The sequence below is a fragment of the Pholcus phalangioides genome, unplaced genomic scaffold, assembly GCF_987345545.1.
Source record: "Pholcus phalangioides strain wild (caught in Gottingen) unplaced genomic scaffold, Ppha-v1.0 ptg000008l_1, whole genome shotgun sequence".
NCBI classification, from domain to species: Eukaryota; Metazoa; Arthropoda; class Arachnida; order Araneae; family Pholcidae; genus Pholcus; species Pholcus phalangioides.
Window position 1 is genome coordinate 45968116 of NW_028301601.1, and position 17707 is coordinate 45985822.

Below are 17707 nucleotides of genomic sequence, written 5' to 3' on the forward strand. Positions count from 1 at the left end.
CATGCAAGTGGGTCAAACCTCGAGTTGCGTCGCCTCGACTCTCTCTTCTTCTTCTATTTTATTGTATATTTTTTAAAATACATGTAATAATTTCACGGGACGTCCATCTACAAAGAGGCCAAGCCCCCAAAAAAATCCTCTTCTTTTCCCTCATTATTATTATTATTTTATACATTATATAGGCGCACAGAAGTATATAAGGCCAAATGAAATCGAAAGTTTCGTCTTATATTTTAGTGTAAGTGTCTTCGGAGTGGTCCTTGTTACATGTGATTTGAAGGGATTTTCATACTGCGTCAGGTAGGATTATCAGTATTATGCAATACACTAGTATTAGATCAAATGTCTTTTTTTTATGGAAAAGCTGACACAGTAGGAAAAATTTAAGATTTTTTTAATGTTATCAATTTTTGGAAATTTTGAAATAATGCACTTGAAAACTTTAAAAGAATTAATTTTCTCAAAATTTTCAGAAATTTTTTTTTAGAAAATATTGAATGAATGCATTTTTAAAAATTATTAAATGAATCAATTTTTTAGAAATTATTGAATGAATCAATTTTTCAAAAATTGATTATGGACATCTTTTATCAGCCTCCTCGTTGGCATTTTGCCTGTTGGGGCGTTGTTTTTTGTATTGTATTTGTATTATAAAAATCATTGAATGAATCAATTTTTTAAAAACTATTGAATGAATCAAATTTTTGAAACAATCAGTTTTCTCAAAATTTTTTGAATGAATCAACTTTTTTAGAGATTATTCAATTAATAAATTTCTTAGAACTTTTGAATGAATCTATTTTTTTGAAATTTTAGAATCTTTTGCCGGAACTGGTTTTTTAAAGAACATTTAACATTTTGAAAATATTAGTTTTTCAGGAAATTTTCAAAAAAATTTGAACAATATAATTTTTTAAGAAATTTTATGAATTTTTGAAACAATAGATTCATTTAGAAATTTTAGGATTAAAAAAGAGGAACTTTTTTTTTAGAAATTTTTTAGGAGCTCCAAAAAATTATTTAAGAATTTTTTAAGGAATCGATTTTGCTCGGAATTTTTCAAACATTCAATTGTTTTAGAAATTTAAAATTTTTTTGACAGCATTGATTTTTTTCGAAATTTTAGAGGAAACATGGAGTTTTAAGAATTAAAAAACTATTCTTTTTATAAAAATTTTAGGAATTGGAAATGGATCAATTTTCTACAAATTTTTAGGAATAGAAAAGAATTTTTTTAGATATTTAAAGCGTTTTGAAAGAATTAATTTTGTTGGGAGTTTAAAAAAAATATTTTTGAAAAACTAAGAATTTTGTTGCAGAAATTTTCAGTATTAAAAGAAAAAATTAATCGTTTTCTTCGAAACGTAACCTTTTTTTTTAAATTTTTACAATTTTGAAAGAAATTAATTCCTTTTTTCAGTAATTATAAGAATTTTTGAGGGAATTCATTTTTTTAGTAATTTGCATTTCGATTAGCAACCATTAAATCAAAAATTTAGAAAACAAAATCATGTTTATAGAAATTAAAATTTCTTTGAAAGAATCGATTTTGTTATAAATTTTTTGAAATAACTCATTTCTTAGAAGTTTTATTTTTATGCATTTTTGAAGATATTTCTTTTCAGAAATTTTGGAATTGGAAATCAACTGAAATATTATTTTAGAAAATTTTAATACTTTTTTTGAAATTTCGGGAAAATTTGCAATCAGTGAAATTTTTTAAGCTTAATCTCTTACTTTAAATTCGTTCTAATCTCTTAGGACTTGAATCTGTTTCAATTAAAAGAAAATTTTTAAAATTTTTTTTAAAAAAATCATTAAATTCAATTAAAAATAATAAAAAATTGTCTTGCAATAAAATAGCAATTCTTATCGATTGTAAACGATTTTTTGAAGTACTTCTATTTCATAAAATTTTAAATTTCGTAATTTCCTGTGTAATTTTTAAATTTATTGAATGAAATCTTTAGTTCATACAGAGATTTATTCGAGAAATAATTTTCAGAAATATTCAAAGACATTCTAATTAAATTAATCTATAGATATTGAAAGTTCTCATCAAAATGGCAAACTCAAAGAAATTGATGGCGGTGACGCTGGGGACGCTGATGCTGTTGAGCCTAGCGGTGCAAATTTCAGAAGCCGGAAAGATCAAGAAGCTGTTCGCAGCCGCTGTCCTGGTCAAGGCCCTCAAGCCTAGATTCGTTCCTCTTCCATTACCGATACCGTTCAAGTTCACGATAGCCAAAGACAGTTACAAACCGTATCCGTGAGTATAATACAGTATCGTGGTGGCATTTACTGAATGTGATCAGTATTAAAATTATTTTTCGTTTTGGCGCTATCTGTGACGACATGTTGTTTCATTCTTGTTTATGACGAGTGCAGTAATACCCCGACTTGCGCGAGATTCCGGAGTTGCACGATTTTCTATGAAAAATGCACATTTCGGAAATTCAAGCATAATCACGGGATTATGCTTGCTTATTAGGGCTGAGGTAGTAAAGGTTACTGAGTGACAATCAAGTAGGAATTGGTTTATTCGATTAGAACATCATATGATATTACATTGATGTTTGAGAGGCTACAGGATATAAAGATGAAAATTTGTTAGGAATGGAATTCCTAAATAAATTATGACATCTACCATTTTTTCACTAAAAGCATTCCACTCTTCATCCTTGCTGAATGTTACTTTCAGCCATGTCTTCATAAGATGGTAGTACATACTGTTTCTTTTTCGGTTTGATGTAGTTGCAGCGCCGATATCCTGTATTTTTTGACATCCTGCATTTAGCCACAGATTATTTTTCAAATTTTTCACTTTGCACAACGACGTTTTTGAGTTGACACCAGCTGTGAACTTTATCTCGGAATACACGTTGCATGTGTTCATCCAGATCTCGGTTTCTACATCAAAAACGTTCTCTTTGGCAAGAACTTCACGTATGCCATACACGCTCAATCCATAGCCCGCTGGCCTAATGCGGCCTTCGGATTAATTTGATGCGGCCCGCGACCTTAAACATTAATTCTGTAAAAATTAATATCTAAGCGGCACATTTCCAGATAACTAAAGTGACCCATTGCACAGTTCCAAATCACTTTAAGAGCCCGGCATAATTCAAGAGCACTTAAGCGGCCCGCGGCATATTTACAGATTACTTGAGTAAACAGCGACACAGTTACATAGCACTTAAGTGGCCTGTGGTGCAGTTTCACATCACTCAGATGAGGCACGGCACAGTTCTAGATCACACGAGCTGCCAGCGGTACATTTTCATATTACTTAATTCGTCCGCGACACTTTTTCAAACAAATGAAACGGCTCGCACACTCCTAAGGGTTGAGCACCCTACATGTGTACCACCGAAGGAAGTTGAATCTTGGTTGGCAAATAATATTGGCTCTGACCCAAAATCATTTTTCATGTACGTCAGTAATGGATGTAAATGGCTCCCCACTCGATAGGAGGGCCTAGAGAGGATAAAGAACAATTTAGGCATGTGAAGTGTTTTCAATGACTTTTTCGGGTCGGTCTTTAATAGTGAAGACGGTATTCAAAGTACTGGTGTGACAGGGCCCTCAAGAAATTCATGTGGAAGATGCGGATGGAAGATATGGGGGAAGTCCAAAACTTCTAAAAAATATAGGTGCAAGCAAAGCACCAGGACCAGATGACATTTTTCCTAGGGTCCTTAGGGAATGTGCTAATGAATTGCTGAAGCCAGTTACGCAGATTTACAGGAGTAGTGTTGCTGAAGGTATCGTCCCAGGTTATTGAAAGCTTGCTAATGTTGTTCCAATATTTAAAAATGGTAGTAGAGAAAACGTGTCGCGAATTATCATCCCGTGAGTTTGACAAGCTCCCTCTCGAAAATTTTGGAAATTATCATCAAAAATAAATTGATGAAGTGGATAGACGAAAATAATATGATGTCGGAAAACCAGCATTTTTTCAGGAAGGGAAAGTCAGTAGTAGGTTTTTGTGCGGCTACAAAAACCTACTATTGAAGTCATGTGTAACCAGCCTCCTTTGCTTATATGATTAACCGAGGCTAACTACGGCTGTGACTAAGGCTTTGGGAAAAAAGCAAAACGCCGCCATTGTGCATCTTGTTTCCCAGAAGGCATTCAATAGGGTCCAACATGGTAAACTCGTGAAGCGTTTACATGAGATTGGGGGCAACTTGCTGAATTGGACAGAATCGTGGTTGTGAGATGGGTTACAGCGCTATGGTGAACGGGGAATTTCCTTACTGGACAGGTGCTAAAAGAGGAGTCCCTCAAGGAAGCTTGATTCCATTCCTTTTTTTCACTTTTTATCGATAAACTCGATCATGGTATCGATGGGATTGCGTGGAAATTCACCAGATGACACGAAGCTTATAGGGGCAGTAGGAAATCGAAGCGAAAGGAAGTTGTGAAATGTTGGAAATGTTGCGAAAGGAAGAAGCTAAGGGCGAACTTGAATATGATTGCAGCATGGGCTGAGCATGATCTTTAGCTTTGACAAGTGCGTGTTAGCCCATTTCGGTTCGAACAATCAACGTTTCACTTACGAGTTGAATAGTGTTATTATTGTAGATGCAACTGGGATCACCGATCTGGGTATTTTTATTGACGAGCGTCATTGGTTTTCTGAAGACTGTTCAGCGGCGGTCAAAAATCGAATATGATACTCGGTTTCATTCTTAAGAAGGTCTCTTCGCGTTGTCCTAAAGTGATTTTTCCACTTTTCCGAGGCTTAGTTTGTCCTGGATTGGAGTATGCCGTAAGGTTTTGGAGACCATACTTAACAGAGAGACATTAACGTTGTCGACGGGGTGCATCACCAGATCAGAGAAGAGCTACGAGTGATCTGATTTGCCCACGGAGTTTATGAAGAAAGAATTGAAATTTTGAATATGCTTACATTGGAAGAGCACAGGTGTCCGGGACGGGGGGGGGGGGGATTAAAGTGTTTAAAATTTTCAACGGGATGGATAAAATTTACCATGAGTAATGTACCACACCACCGTCAATCAACTGCATCTATAAGGAAACAACCAGTATCGTTTAGTAATGGGCAATTCTAGGTTGTGGTGTCGCCGGGAATTTTTCTCTAATAGGGTTGTGAATAAATGGAATAGCTTACCCCAGGGGGTAGTGAACTCTAATACAATTGACACGTTTAAGAAAGAAATACGATAAACATATTATGATAAATCGAGAAGCCAGCGATACTTAGTTAAGACAACCATAATCTTTTTTATGGGCAGTGTATCTATATTTTATCGTAATTATTAGTTTTTTATTGCTCTTATTGGGTTGCTGTTTTTTTGAAGAGTTTAGATAGATATTCTCTGGACATCCATATTTTTTTATGGGCATCTTTTCAGCCACCTCGTTGGGCATTTTGTTTGTTATGGCCTTTGTATTTGTACAATATTTGTATTTGTGCCCATACACATACACTATACGTACGCACTGGTGTGCATTAATTGAGGGGCACATGCAAAATGAGCTCTTCCTACTCAAACATCGACCAGAGGTATCGGGTAAATCGTACCAATATGCAGGTGAGTGAACACAAATAGCATTATTAACCCTCTGTGGTTCAGATATACATTGTAAGTAAGAAAAAAGTCGTTAGGGGCCGTTCAAGTATTATGTCAGCAAATTTTTCAGCCGTTTTTGACCCCCCCCCCCCGTCAGCAAAACTCTAATCCCCGTTGTCAGCAAAATTTCGTCAGGTCTGCCTTTCCCCCCCCCCCCCACCTCCTAACGCATATTGGTGGGATCAGAGACACGCGCGGGGGAGGGGGCTTACGCATCCCCTTGGGCCCAGACGATCAAAAATTACATTTTTAGATCACTCAAGTAGGTCCGTCGCACATTCACAGATCACTTAAGGGACCCGTGACACAGTTCCAGAACACTTGAGCGATCCGCGGCACATTTAAACATCCCTTGAGGGACGTGTGGCACAGTTTTAGAGCACTTAAGCGGCTCCCGGTGCGGTTCTACTTCACTCTAGTTATCCGCGGCACATTCCCAAATTACTTAAGTGACCCGCGGCGTAATTACGGATCACTTGAGTGATACGTGGTGCAGTTCCAGAGCATTTAAGCGGCCCGGACACATTTTCAGATCACTTGGGGATCCGCGAAACATTAAAGTGATTCTGTAGGGGACTTACTAATAGGAAGAATGTTAGTTCAGGTGCCACAAACTAGCGGAAGGTCTTTCTCGTTTTTGGCATACCGAGTAAGATGCTATTAAGAATATTTCATATTTTTGTAAAGGGTGGTTGATGATATTTTATAAAGGGACGTAAGCACATCGTGAAACCCAGCCCCTCCCCCTTCACTCCATTCTCATCAAAAGTCAGCAAATCGGAACTCCCTCCCCCCCGATACTGACATAATACTTGAATGACCACTTATACTAATTTCATTTTTTTATTTTTTGGTATATTTTAGAAAGTGGTACATCTTTTAGTCTCATTTCAGTACAAAATACGACTACATATATAAATACAATACTTTCAGGTAAACTGCATATTTCACCAATAAAACATTATGATTAAATAAATTACTGTTAAAATGTATTTTTCCGATTAAAAGTATACTATAACAGCAACATTATTGAATTAATTCAAAATGAAAATTAAGTCATTAGGGGCCGTTCAAGTATTACGTAAGCAAATTTTTAGCCATTTTTGATCCCCTCCCCCCCCCCCCTTGTCCGAAAAATTTCGTCATCAGCTCATACTCATCTAACTCATACTTTCATAAAAGGTGTTTGCTGACGACACGTTTGATTCATTGATTATCATTTTGATGTTTTAGGGTTTACAAAGAATCGTACGGAGGAGGAGGATACGGTGGTGGATACGGCGGCGGCGGAAGTGATTGGTACTGATGAACGCGTTTAGGATCGACGACCACTGATATCTAGTACAACTGATAAGTCAAGATTTAAGGGGGCGGGGGGAACTGAATAATAATATAATGAATGAGAAATTAACATAAATTTCAGAAATTATAAAGAAAGGTCTACAAGCCGTGCAAAACCGGTTTTGTGGGGCTGGCTACGAAAAATCCACCATGGAAATAGCCAGCACCTCCTACAGATAGAAGGCCTCTGCACTGTTTGCCATAAATGTCATTCAAACTACCTAGCAAGTTTGCCATGTTTTGAAACACAGCATCCTATTTCGTTTCTTCTTATTTTGGCGTAGAATCTTTCTGATTGGCTCGCAAATACTGCATAGTGATTGCATGTGGGGCGTAGAAATCGCTAATTCTGAGCCCGTTCATTTCTTTTCCTCACAACGATTACACTGGCATGAGTAGGGAATTTTGTTCCCTGTTGAATATTCTGAGGGAAAATGGACTACTTATTCACGTCACAAGCAGCGTGCGAAGGCCTTCTATCTCTAGGAGGTGCTGAAATAGCCCGATCTGCGCTAGCAGATCTCAAAACCAGTTCATTCGCTGGTTGAAGTTGCGTAGCGCTGCTAGTGTGTGGGTTTAACTTCAAAGGTTGCGTTTCATATACACCAGACATTTTTCTATTTCTCATCGATATTTCGATGATTGTGAATTCACATATTCTCTTTCACGTAGGAAATTGACTTTTCATGTTGATAATTTCTGAAATTTATTCTCAGCTTTATTTACTAACTGCGTGTCCCCCCCCCCCCCCACTTCAACTGCAACACACGAGTACATTTGAAAAGTAACGCCAGTTTGGACTGTCCTGGAATGCCTGGAATCTCATGCAGAAATGGCGACGAACTTTCACCAAAAACATGTCTACAGTACCATACTCCCCCAAGAGTACGCTGACACACTCTATTCATTGAATGTTCATTGTTCCATACGTCTAATGTTTAAGAATGTGAAATAAATGTCTGAAACACATCATATATATATGGCTGTTTTATTTCTCTGTGTATTTTTGTGACATTCTTGTTATGTATCTATTACTTTTGTTACAAAAAACGCTTATGCACCTGATAAACATTCCTCCTTAGCAGAACTCTGCAAATTTCCGCAGGGCAAAAACTTCGCGCTGAAAACCTGTTTTTGCGCTGCAGAATTTTGCTGCCTGGATCCGGCTTTTGGATACCTCTAACGAAAATTTTGAGCATTCAGGAATGCATTGCGTTAATGAACTCTACTATTAATCCTGTCAGATCATGAGTAACCAGGCACTCCCTGAAATTTAGTGGATCTGACTATGATTCTTTTTCTTCTAGCATTGACTCAACCACAGGGCCGTCTAAACAACATCATAGCCCCCCCCCCATACCTGACTAGAAGTAATTGTACTCCCCTTTAAAAAGTCTCGCCACGGAGAGCAACGATACAGATGCAATTCAATAATTACACTTCACTCACTTCCCTTTTGAAATATAGATGGCAGCACTGAAACATCAGACACAACACTAGATACGCACTCAGACTTAGTTCTGGCACAACTCACTGATTAATAAATTGCCCATAGATGGCGATAGATCTATGTTGTGCTTGGTTTGAAAGCATTCCCCTAAAATAATGTACAAGTGGTAACCAAAGGTTTTTGCAGAAAATCACAGTAAGGTAATTGTACGCGGCACATTTCCAGATAACTCAAGTGGCCTGCGACCTTCGGGGACACCCCCAAATACCGTTTATAGAACAGAAAGTCAGCCCCTGAAGAAGTATTTTTCCAGGATGCGAAGGGACGCTGTTCCTCGGAATTTCATGCAACAATCCTAGTGGTCAACAACACTTTGGCAACTTTGGCCGACAAAAAGCATCCGAGTTATACACAATAAACAAAAAAAAAGTAATAAAAAATTGATGTACTTTTTATACTGTATATTTAAAAAAGGGAAAAGTTTATTTATACATGGAAATGTGTGTGAATGGAAAATAGTCGATCGATATCCTCCTATTTTCAGATCCAGCTGAAGAGAAAGGAATGGCCATCAACTTCGATGATAGTTACCACCAGTCGCTTTGGCCACCTCCCATCGGGACCCTGGAAAAACAAGAAAAGATTGATTAGTTACGATGAATTAGGTGGTCCATTTACCATGAATTAGTGCAGCAATTTATAAAAGAGGGAGGATGGGAAAGAAGAAAGCTTTTGAAGGCCTCCTGGGCACGTTCATTATTGCGAGGGGACAATATCACCCGCATAAAGGTAATATAAAAAAAATTGACTTTTAATAGAACAAGATAGCCATGTTTCAACTATAGAAATTATAATGATTATTATAGTAATAACAACAAATAAATGAGAATCATTCTGAACTCGAAGAAGTCATCATTGTCTCTGCTGGCTCCGCGTCTGGTAATGGTGGTCTTGAAATTGGCCTAACCCTGAGGGTCTAATAACCTTTTATTATGGGCTTGAAATCAATTTAACTTTGATAATAATGCAGTTATTATAAACTATAATTAAAACTATAGACGGATTAAGTGCATCCAATTTTTCACCTAGTTTTTGGACCCTTTGTACCTTTGTTCTTAGTTATTTTTTCTTCCTTCCAAAGATTATAAACGCCTTTTTTTGGTGCCTATTTTAGGCATTTTCAGTGCTTTTTTGCCTGGTACAGAGTAAATTTTGAACACATTCTGAGCATTTTTTTTAAACTGAAATTATACTTATACGACAAACGATTGATGAGATAAAAGCCGCATTAGCACTCACAGGACACCCTGTATATGTATAATGCCACGTGTTGTGGCTTTCTAGGAAGAGAAATACTTTTTCTGTCTATCATTTATACTGAGCGTACATTTCTTCCTCTATTTTTCTCGCTCCTTCTTCTTATCTAAGGTTGAACAAGAACTGACTCCGCCCACTGCAGTTGATTGGAGGTGGGGTGGGGGGATGAGAAGCATGTTTTATTGTAAAAACCAGTTCATTGCATTTTTAGAAGACGAAATATTTCAGGGTGGCAGAAATGAGAGAGAGAAGAGAAAGAAAAGCAGATCAAATTTGACGATATATCTCGGGATTGCCGCTGAGGACATCCTGAGGAGTTAAGGGCTTTCTGTCGGTTAAAATTAATATAACATAAAATGTAGGCCATCCATGTAGCCCTACGAAACCCAAAACCTACAGAAGAGGACAGAATTTAATTTATTTCGTCATTTCCCAACCTGAAGGCCTTTCCGAGGTGTTGTGAGGAAAGACAATTCATATATGTGATTGAAGAAAAATAATACCTACAACTTTAAATAGACTTTTTAATATTTAAACTAAATTCATTAGAATTTCGATCACCAGTTTTGTCTTTAGAGGATAGATGGCAGCATTTAATGCCTGAAATTTACATAAATAGAATGTGTGTTTACAGATTCTAAAACTTTGAAATGAGATGCCCTCACGCTCATTCTTGTCACTGTTATTCACAGATGTTCCCAACAGATGGTGTTGATACACTAACAGACAATAATGGTTTCCTGGCCAAAAAAAAACTACAGATCCACTTTTAATATAGTGTATATATACAGCATATTTGTTAAGTGAGTGCTTTTTAATAGAGAGAATCAAGCTTTGAGCAATTAAGAAATTAAGGAATCAAGCTTTGAGTGTAATATCACCCATTTTTTTTTCTGTTTGGAAGAAGGAAGATGTAACTATAGGATCGCTTTAACTCATGCGCCTCCCGGACCCATGCCCGTGGGAACGGATTTCGGTTGTAAGAGCGCCTGAAGATTTTGAGATCTCAGGAAAGACACGTAAAAATTTTGAGACCTCGGGAAAGAGACGGGGTCATTGTCAATGTGAGACAAAGCGAGTGACCTAGACAGTGTGTAAGCATATGAATGACCAAAACAGTTATTTAGTGCGTAAGCATGGGAGTAATCTAAAGAACGACCTAAGGAGTGAGAGACCAGGTCAGGTAATTTCCAAAAGAGTGACCTAGTAGGTGTGAGTGACCTTATAAGCGAGCGACGAAAAGCGAGGAATGATTTAGGAATGAGTAGGTCCAGAAAGTTAGACTAGAATGGGAGCAGGGCGCTGAAATTTGTGTAGCCCAGAGGCTGCAAAACCATACATCCCCGCCTTTGCATCAGTCATCATACATGCGACATGGTAACTATTCTTTGGCCAGAACCTAGTGCACCTATTTTCGTGTGCGCACAATTTTTTTTTGGAACCCGTATCTTGGGCCCCCCCTTATGTAGTAGATCAGTTTAACAATTTACTCACGGTATCGGTATGTACTTGACCCTCTGTGTCTTTTTCTTGGAGCCTCCTCCGCCCCCTCCGCTCGATCCTCCACCTTTTCCGCCTCCTTTGTCGGTTGTGAAAACTGGGATTGGCAACGGTATCGGTATGATGGCCGATAGGCCTTTGTTCTTGATGCCGAACGAGAAGCTTTTCTCGCTGTCATCATTCCATCCGCCGCCCATCATCGCTTCGGCCATCCACCTATGCAGCCGGCATTCGCAACTTCCCATCATCACCCACAGCCCGATGAGCACAGACAGCAGAATCATCCTGTTATTGAGCTGTGGTCTCGCCAGGCAAGGATTTCTGTTCATCTGTAAGGGGAAAAAAATTAGATATTTGTTATACATAGAATGTATCGATATCTCCTACTTAATATTTATAGATTTAATGTAATTATATCTATTACATAAAAGAACATGAGGTGCCGTTGACATAATGAAAATCCAATTTTTTAACTTCCCGTTTATGTTTATTTCACAGGTCTCCGTAACTCCCTCCTTCATCCCCAAGGGTGTGACCCGGAAAAATCAGAGCGGGGGGGAACCTCCTACACTGTGAGTGGGCGGGGGAGGGGGGTTGCTGTGTTGTTGTGCGGGCATCGTGCTGGAGAGTCATCGTGAGGTTCTAGGTTCGAACTCGGCCGCTGTGGTGGTCGAGTGGACCCGAAACCGACCTGCCTGTCCCCATAGCGGATATAAACTGGTTGCCCAGAGGGTTTGGCCCATGGTGGAACAGCGATTCGACAACTGAAGCACTAAGCAACGGAAGACCACCAGTGGGCAAGAAGACACAAATTGAGGTTACATTGGGCATGTGCTTGCAAAGATAGCCCAGTATCGGGCCGCGGCTAGACGGTTGAGAAACATTGTCGTAGACCATGCCTTTCGGGGTTCGCCACCAGTGCCGTCTTAACGCATGGGCCCACCCGGGCGCGGCCCGGGGGCTTGAAAAAATGAATAGTTGAATTTTTGGAAAATTTGCCAGGTAGGGCCTAAGAAGAATCACTTGGCCCGGGGGCCCATGATGCTCTTAAAACGGTCCTGGTTCTAACCCCCCCCCCCCCTCTTTAGAAGAAAAAAATATGGAAAGCCCTCCCTCGAGAAAATTCTGCATGCGTAGCCGACTGATCTAATGTATGTAATGTACATAGGAATATACGCACAGGAGTTTTCACATAGGAATGCGATGAATTGGCATCATCATCATCATCTTCATCGTGCCCCCCCCCCCCCCTTCAGAGTTTCTAGTCTATTTCTGCCAATGTTCATGGGGGGGGGGTCAACTGAGTTGTCGGTGAATGTCTCCTGAATACGAAATCAAGTATCCACTCTCAATGCTGTAAGTGATCTCCACGCCAACCCCCCCCCCCCCCCACACACACACAATGGTAGCATGGGCCCCACTATAAATTCGCCCACCAAAGTACTCAGTCTAGGGCGACCTGGCTATAGGATGTGGGGGGAGGCGCCATTGGCGAGCATTGAGACGCTCTTGCAGTGAAAGGAAACATTTTATTGTTAAATGAAACGCGCCTTCTGTCTTCCCCCCCCCCCCGGATGGGAGGGGGGGGGACACATTCTAATATTTACACCTACGCAGACCTGTTGTTTCTCTGCTCACAGAATTTCGCTATCTGTGCTGAACGACAAAATAACACGCTACCTTTTGTAATATAGGAATTTTTAGAGGGGGTGGGGGGGAGGGAACCAGGTTAGTGAACGACCAAAAGATTGACCAGAAAAGTATGGAAGCGATTCTGGAGCCCCTAATGGAGTCCAAGGAGTCCTTCAAGCAAATTATCGTAGACATAAATTATGCGTATAAAAGATATTTAATGCAAGGAAGGACAAGGGAAAAGGAGTCTCAAAAATAATTTTCTCGTTCCCAAACTAAACGACCCTGAACAGTACTTTGCAAACACTAAGTGGTGAACCGAAGCAGGTGCCCCAAGAATTTCCCGGGGGCCTCACTAAAATAAGTTGAAAAAAAAATCTTGTGTTTATTAATTCAATAATTTTGGTGGTATTCGTTTGGTCCGGGTCCCATGATAGGAGACCTTGGCACGATGCTACTGACTCCGAGTTTCAGGGTCCATAGATTATAAAAATATATAAAAATGCGACACAGTTGGGGAGGGGGGGGGGCGCATGATGTTTTTCTTGTTTCGAGACAACGTTTAGTTGTATCACACGAAATCAAATAGTGTAAATTCTCATTTCACCTGTCGTCTGTTTCATTTCTAGGTTTTTTTTGTTTTTGACGGTTCCTTACACTCCGAAGAAAGAACTGAACTTGCCATTCAGTTCAGTTTGTGGTCTTGGATCGTAGGGATCTGTTGTGAACGAAAACTTCAGCTGTCGTCTGCTTCATACTAGGTTCTTTGATTTTGATGGCTTAAGCCGGGTTTTCCTAGGAATAGGTTTGTTGCGCAGCGTGAACCGAATTAGACTATTTCGCGCCGACAGAAACGTGTTACATAATCACGCTACGCGTTTGTGTTTCCCTAGCGAGACGTATCAGATCAGGGTGGCTATATTATAGTATATGGCCTTGGCATCAGCTACTCTGCCGTCTGCATGCTCCGGTTTGAAGGGAAGGACAAGAGTGAAGAGAATATCGGCAAAACCGCGGCGCACGACGCATTTGACTCCTCCAGAAGCAGTCGGCCAATCACGCCCGACGTAAAGCGCCGTCGTGAGCAGTATTGCGCTCTGTGGGAAAGCAGTCATGCTGCTTTTCTTACTGGTGAGTGGACGGCGTGTCGCGCTGGGCGAATCACGTTGCGCGCGGCACAGGAAACCTGCTCCTAGGAAAACCCGGCTTTAGGGTCCATAAAATTATAAAAATATATAAAAATGCGACAGTTGGGGAGGGGTTGCATGATTTTTTTCTTGTTTCTAGACAATGTTTAGTTTCACACGAAATCAAATAGTGGAAATTCTCATTTCACCTGTCGTCTGCTTCATTTCTAGAACTGAACTTGCCATTCAGTTCAGTTTGTTTCTTTGCTCGTAGGGAGCTGTTGTAAACGAAAACTTCTGCTGTGTCGTCTGCTTCATTCTAGGCGCTTTGTTTTTGATGGTTCCTTATACTCTTGGGTAAGACCTGAACTTGCCATTCAGTTCAGTTGGGCTTGCATCGTAGGGAACTGTTGTGAACGAAAGCTTCAGCTGTCGTCTGCTTCATATTAGGTTCTTTGATTTTGATGACTCCTTATGCTCCTAAGAAAGAACTGAGCTTGTCATTCAGTTCAGTTTGTTGGCTATTCTCGTAGGGAACTACACTGAATAGAAATTGCTGGCCATCTGGAAAAGTTTGACAGTATTTGGTAAATGTATTGGACGTACCAAACAAACTTATATCGTGCAATTTTTTTCATGCATTTTGACTTCATTCTTGAGTTTACGTAATCCGAAATTCATTATGACAATTTGAGTCATCTTCCTTTTCGACAGTAGATGGCAGCAAAAACAGTGTATTAGAACATAGTGGAAAATTCATAAAGTGGAAATTCACACTTTATTTCTGGTCTGCTTTTTTCCTGTTTCTGTATTAGTCATCTCTAGAGCCCGGAAGTTCAGGCAAAAATGTCACACACACACACACATAAATGCTTTTTTTCCCCCCTATTTTCAAACTTTTTTGGTGAAAATGATTTTTTGAAAATTCGTGCCAGAAATGCCTATTTTAACATAGTTTCAAGTTTATTAGTGAATTTCAGAGGCCATAATCTATAAAACTTAAATATTTTAGGCATTGAGAACACAGAAATAATTGCTTTTTTAAAAATTTCCACCACTCAGTATTAATTATCAATCAACCCCCATTAAAGCCAAATTTCTACTCAACCAAGTGATCTGAGAGATTGGCGTTGGCATGAATTAACTTTGCTTTGACTGGATGGTGTTAGGCCGGGATTACACTGTAAGTTTGATAAATTTACAGTGGCCGCTGTGGTGGTCGAGTGGTTATAGTGACGGACTCGCGATGCGAGGATCCGGGTTCGAACCCCACAGTGGTGGTCGTCTGAAGTTGGTTTTCTGTGGTTCCCAACTTCAAGGCGCAAATGCGAGCCGATCTCCCCGTTAAAAAGTCTCGCCACAGAGAGCAACAGTCCTACAACGATAAATCATTCAATCATAACACTTCGCTCATAGTTAGAAAAACTGGTGGCAGATGGCAGCACTACACATAACAAGCATTACAGAGAAACAAAAAAAAACTTCCCGTCAGGTTTCACTACACGTACACGCACATTCACGCATGTACCGATTCGTTGGGGGTTCCGCGGGGGAGGGGGTGTGGGCGGGGTGCATGTGTGGTGTAGCAGTAGTAGGTAGGGCCTCCAAAAAATGGCTCGGGGATCCATGATGTTCTTAAGTCAACCACCTCGTTGGGCAATTTGCCTGTTGTGGCGTTGTATTTGTATAAATTCTTTTCATAAAACTTGAAAAATTCAGCCAATAAGCTTATCGGTTGTTTTTGCTCGAATGTAACCTATGAGCTTTATTGGTTGGATTTTGTAAGTTTTATAAAAGAGATTTTATCAAACTTTTATAGTGTAATACCGGCCTTAGACGAGAGTGATTTTGTTTCAGATGAACGCAGCTTGTATTAGAAAAGTAGAGGAAAATTAGAAATTTGTTTCCGCACAGGCTGCACATAATATGCCTCGCTCAGGCACTGGACTGCGTTGTGTGTGTATAGCGGACCGATGAGGTCTTGCCCCAAGAGGTCTTGAATTGATGTCATAACTCACACAAGGCGGGGTAAGAGCAGACATGTTCTGAGGTCCATGTTGTTTTGATTTTATTTTTTGCACCATAAATGCTTTGAAAACCATCGTGGCTATTTATTAAACGCATATTTAGCATTCGATTAAATTGACAACAGTCGCCCTCAGGGGTGTGTGACAGATGCAGCCACACAAGGCCCCGCGCTCGAATTAGTCCCGCATACGTGGTAATATGAAAAAACATATTTTTTTCTTTTTACAAAAATAGAACAACATAGCCATGTTTCAACTATAGAAATGATAATGATTATTCCAAATAATACAACAAATAAACGAGGGAAGGAGCCCCCCCACAGATCATTTTCTCTACGGACTCCGCGTCTGGCAATGGTGGCCCTGGAATTGGCCTATTCTTGAGATTCTAGTAACGCTCTATTTTGGACTTAAAATCAATTTAATTTGGATTATAATGCAGTTATCATAAACTATAATTAAAGCAATAGACGGATTAAAGTACAATCGATTTTTCACTTAGTTTTAGGACCCTTAATACCTTTGTGTTTAGTTATTTTGCCTGCCTATTTCGACCATTTTTAGTGCCTGAACTTCCGAATTCTAATCTTTAATTTCGAGACTAGATGGCAGCACCAACAATTTAAATCAAACATTGGAAATACCCATTTTACGAGTTCAGGATAGGGTCAGTGCCGTCCTAACGCATGGGCCCAACCGGGGACCTCAAGAGAAGAGGGGCCTCAGAATAATGAGAAGTAGTTGAATTTTCGATAATGTAACAGGTAGGGCCTCAGTGAAATCACTTGGCCCAGGAGCCTATGATGCTCTTAAGACGGCCCTGTTTCCCACATGATTTAAAGTATCGCTGAATAAATAGTTTAGTGTCCAGTCCGATGTCCGCATAACAACACCCCCCCCCCCCCACAGCACTCATAGTGCAGGAGGTTCCCTCCGCTCTGATTTTTCCGGGTCACACCCTTGGAGGGGAAGAAGGAAGGATTAGGTTGGGATTACCCGTCCAACATTCCTGCGCAATTCTGTTTTGTGTTTATGTCATCTCTAATTTCTACCTCCCCTAAAAGTTTATACGTTGAGTTTTGAATCACCCTGTACATATAAAAACAAAATATACTCTGTATGCAACATTTACCAAGGAAACACAAATAATATATATATCTGCGTTAATATTAAAATATTCGAAAAGTATGTATCTACGAAAATTTTGAATTAATGCCTGGGCCGCAATAATATAAGCTATATCTCTCGGCTGCAGGTTGGACATCCCTAATATACGAAGAGAACTCAAACTCGTCATAGTGTTGTTCTAAAAAGATTTAGGAAGGAATAATTCACATTTTCATGTTCAGTAGCTCAAATAAATCAAAACGGTGTTTAAATTTCACATGATGTGAGAGTAATGTACTTACAGCAAGCTCTTGATGGTGCTTCCACACAGCCGGTGTCTTTCACAAACGCTTTCTATAGTTATTAGGAGAGAAGATGGTACTTATATAGTTTCGGAGCGAGAGCCATGAGAGAAAAACCCCTTTAGGTCTCTGCTTTTCTCACGAAACGATAACATCACCCTCGGATGCACATCACTGATCCCAGTTTCTTTATCCTCCTTCCCTTTGAATTGAATGGGGGAAGGATTCTTCACATGATCGAAAGTCATAACCCAAAGATTTATTCTTGAAAATGCAGTATTTTTTTCCTCATTTGTGTAAATTA

At 39.5% G+C, this 17707-nt stretch overlaps 2 protein-coding genes across 3 annotated transcripts; one reads left to right on the forward strand and one right to left on the reverse strand.

The window, feature by feature from the left end:
• The first annotated feature begins 223 nt into the window (after nt 1-223).
• Nucleotides 224-7942, forward strand: LOC149084394 (uncharacterized). The gene is made up of 3 exons (XM_089235474.1): nt 224-300; nt 2043-2269; nt 6834-7942. The coding sequence occupies exons 2-3, from the start codon at nt 2064-2066 to the stop codon at nt 6904-6906; spliced, it is 279 nt and encodes a 92-aa protein (XP_089091600.1). The 5' UTR covers nt 224-300; nt 2043-2063; the 3' UTR covers nt 6907-7942.
• Nucleotides 7943-8854: 912 nt separating this feature from the next.
• On the reverse strand, nt 8855-17480 carry LOC149084395 (uncharacterized). 2 transcript variants are annotated; one of them, XM_089235476.1, is made up of 4 exons: nt 17404-17444; nt 14177-14531; nt 11203-11537; nt 8855-9015 (listed from the first exon to the last, which is right to left on the reverse strand). In XM_089235476.1, exons 3-4 carry the CDS (start codon nt 11535-11537, stop codon nt 8979-8981), a joined length of 372 nt encoding a protein of 123 aa, XP_089091602.1. In that variant the 5' UTR covers nt 14177-14531; nt 17404-17444; the 3' UTR covers nt 8855-8978. The 2 variants fall into 2 exon arrangements, with proteins under 2 accessions (XP_089091602.1, XP_089091601.1); XM_089235475.1 differs by lacking the exon at nt 14177-14531 and having other exon boundaries at nt 17404-17480.
• Nucleotides 17481-17707: the final 227 nt, after the last annotated feature.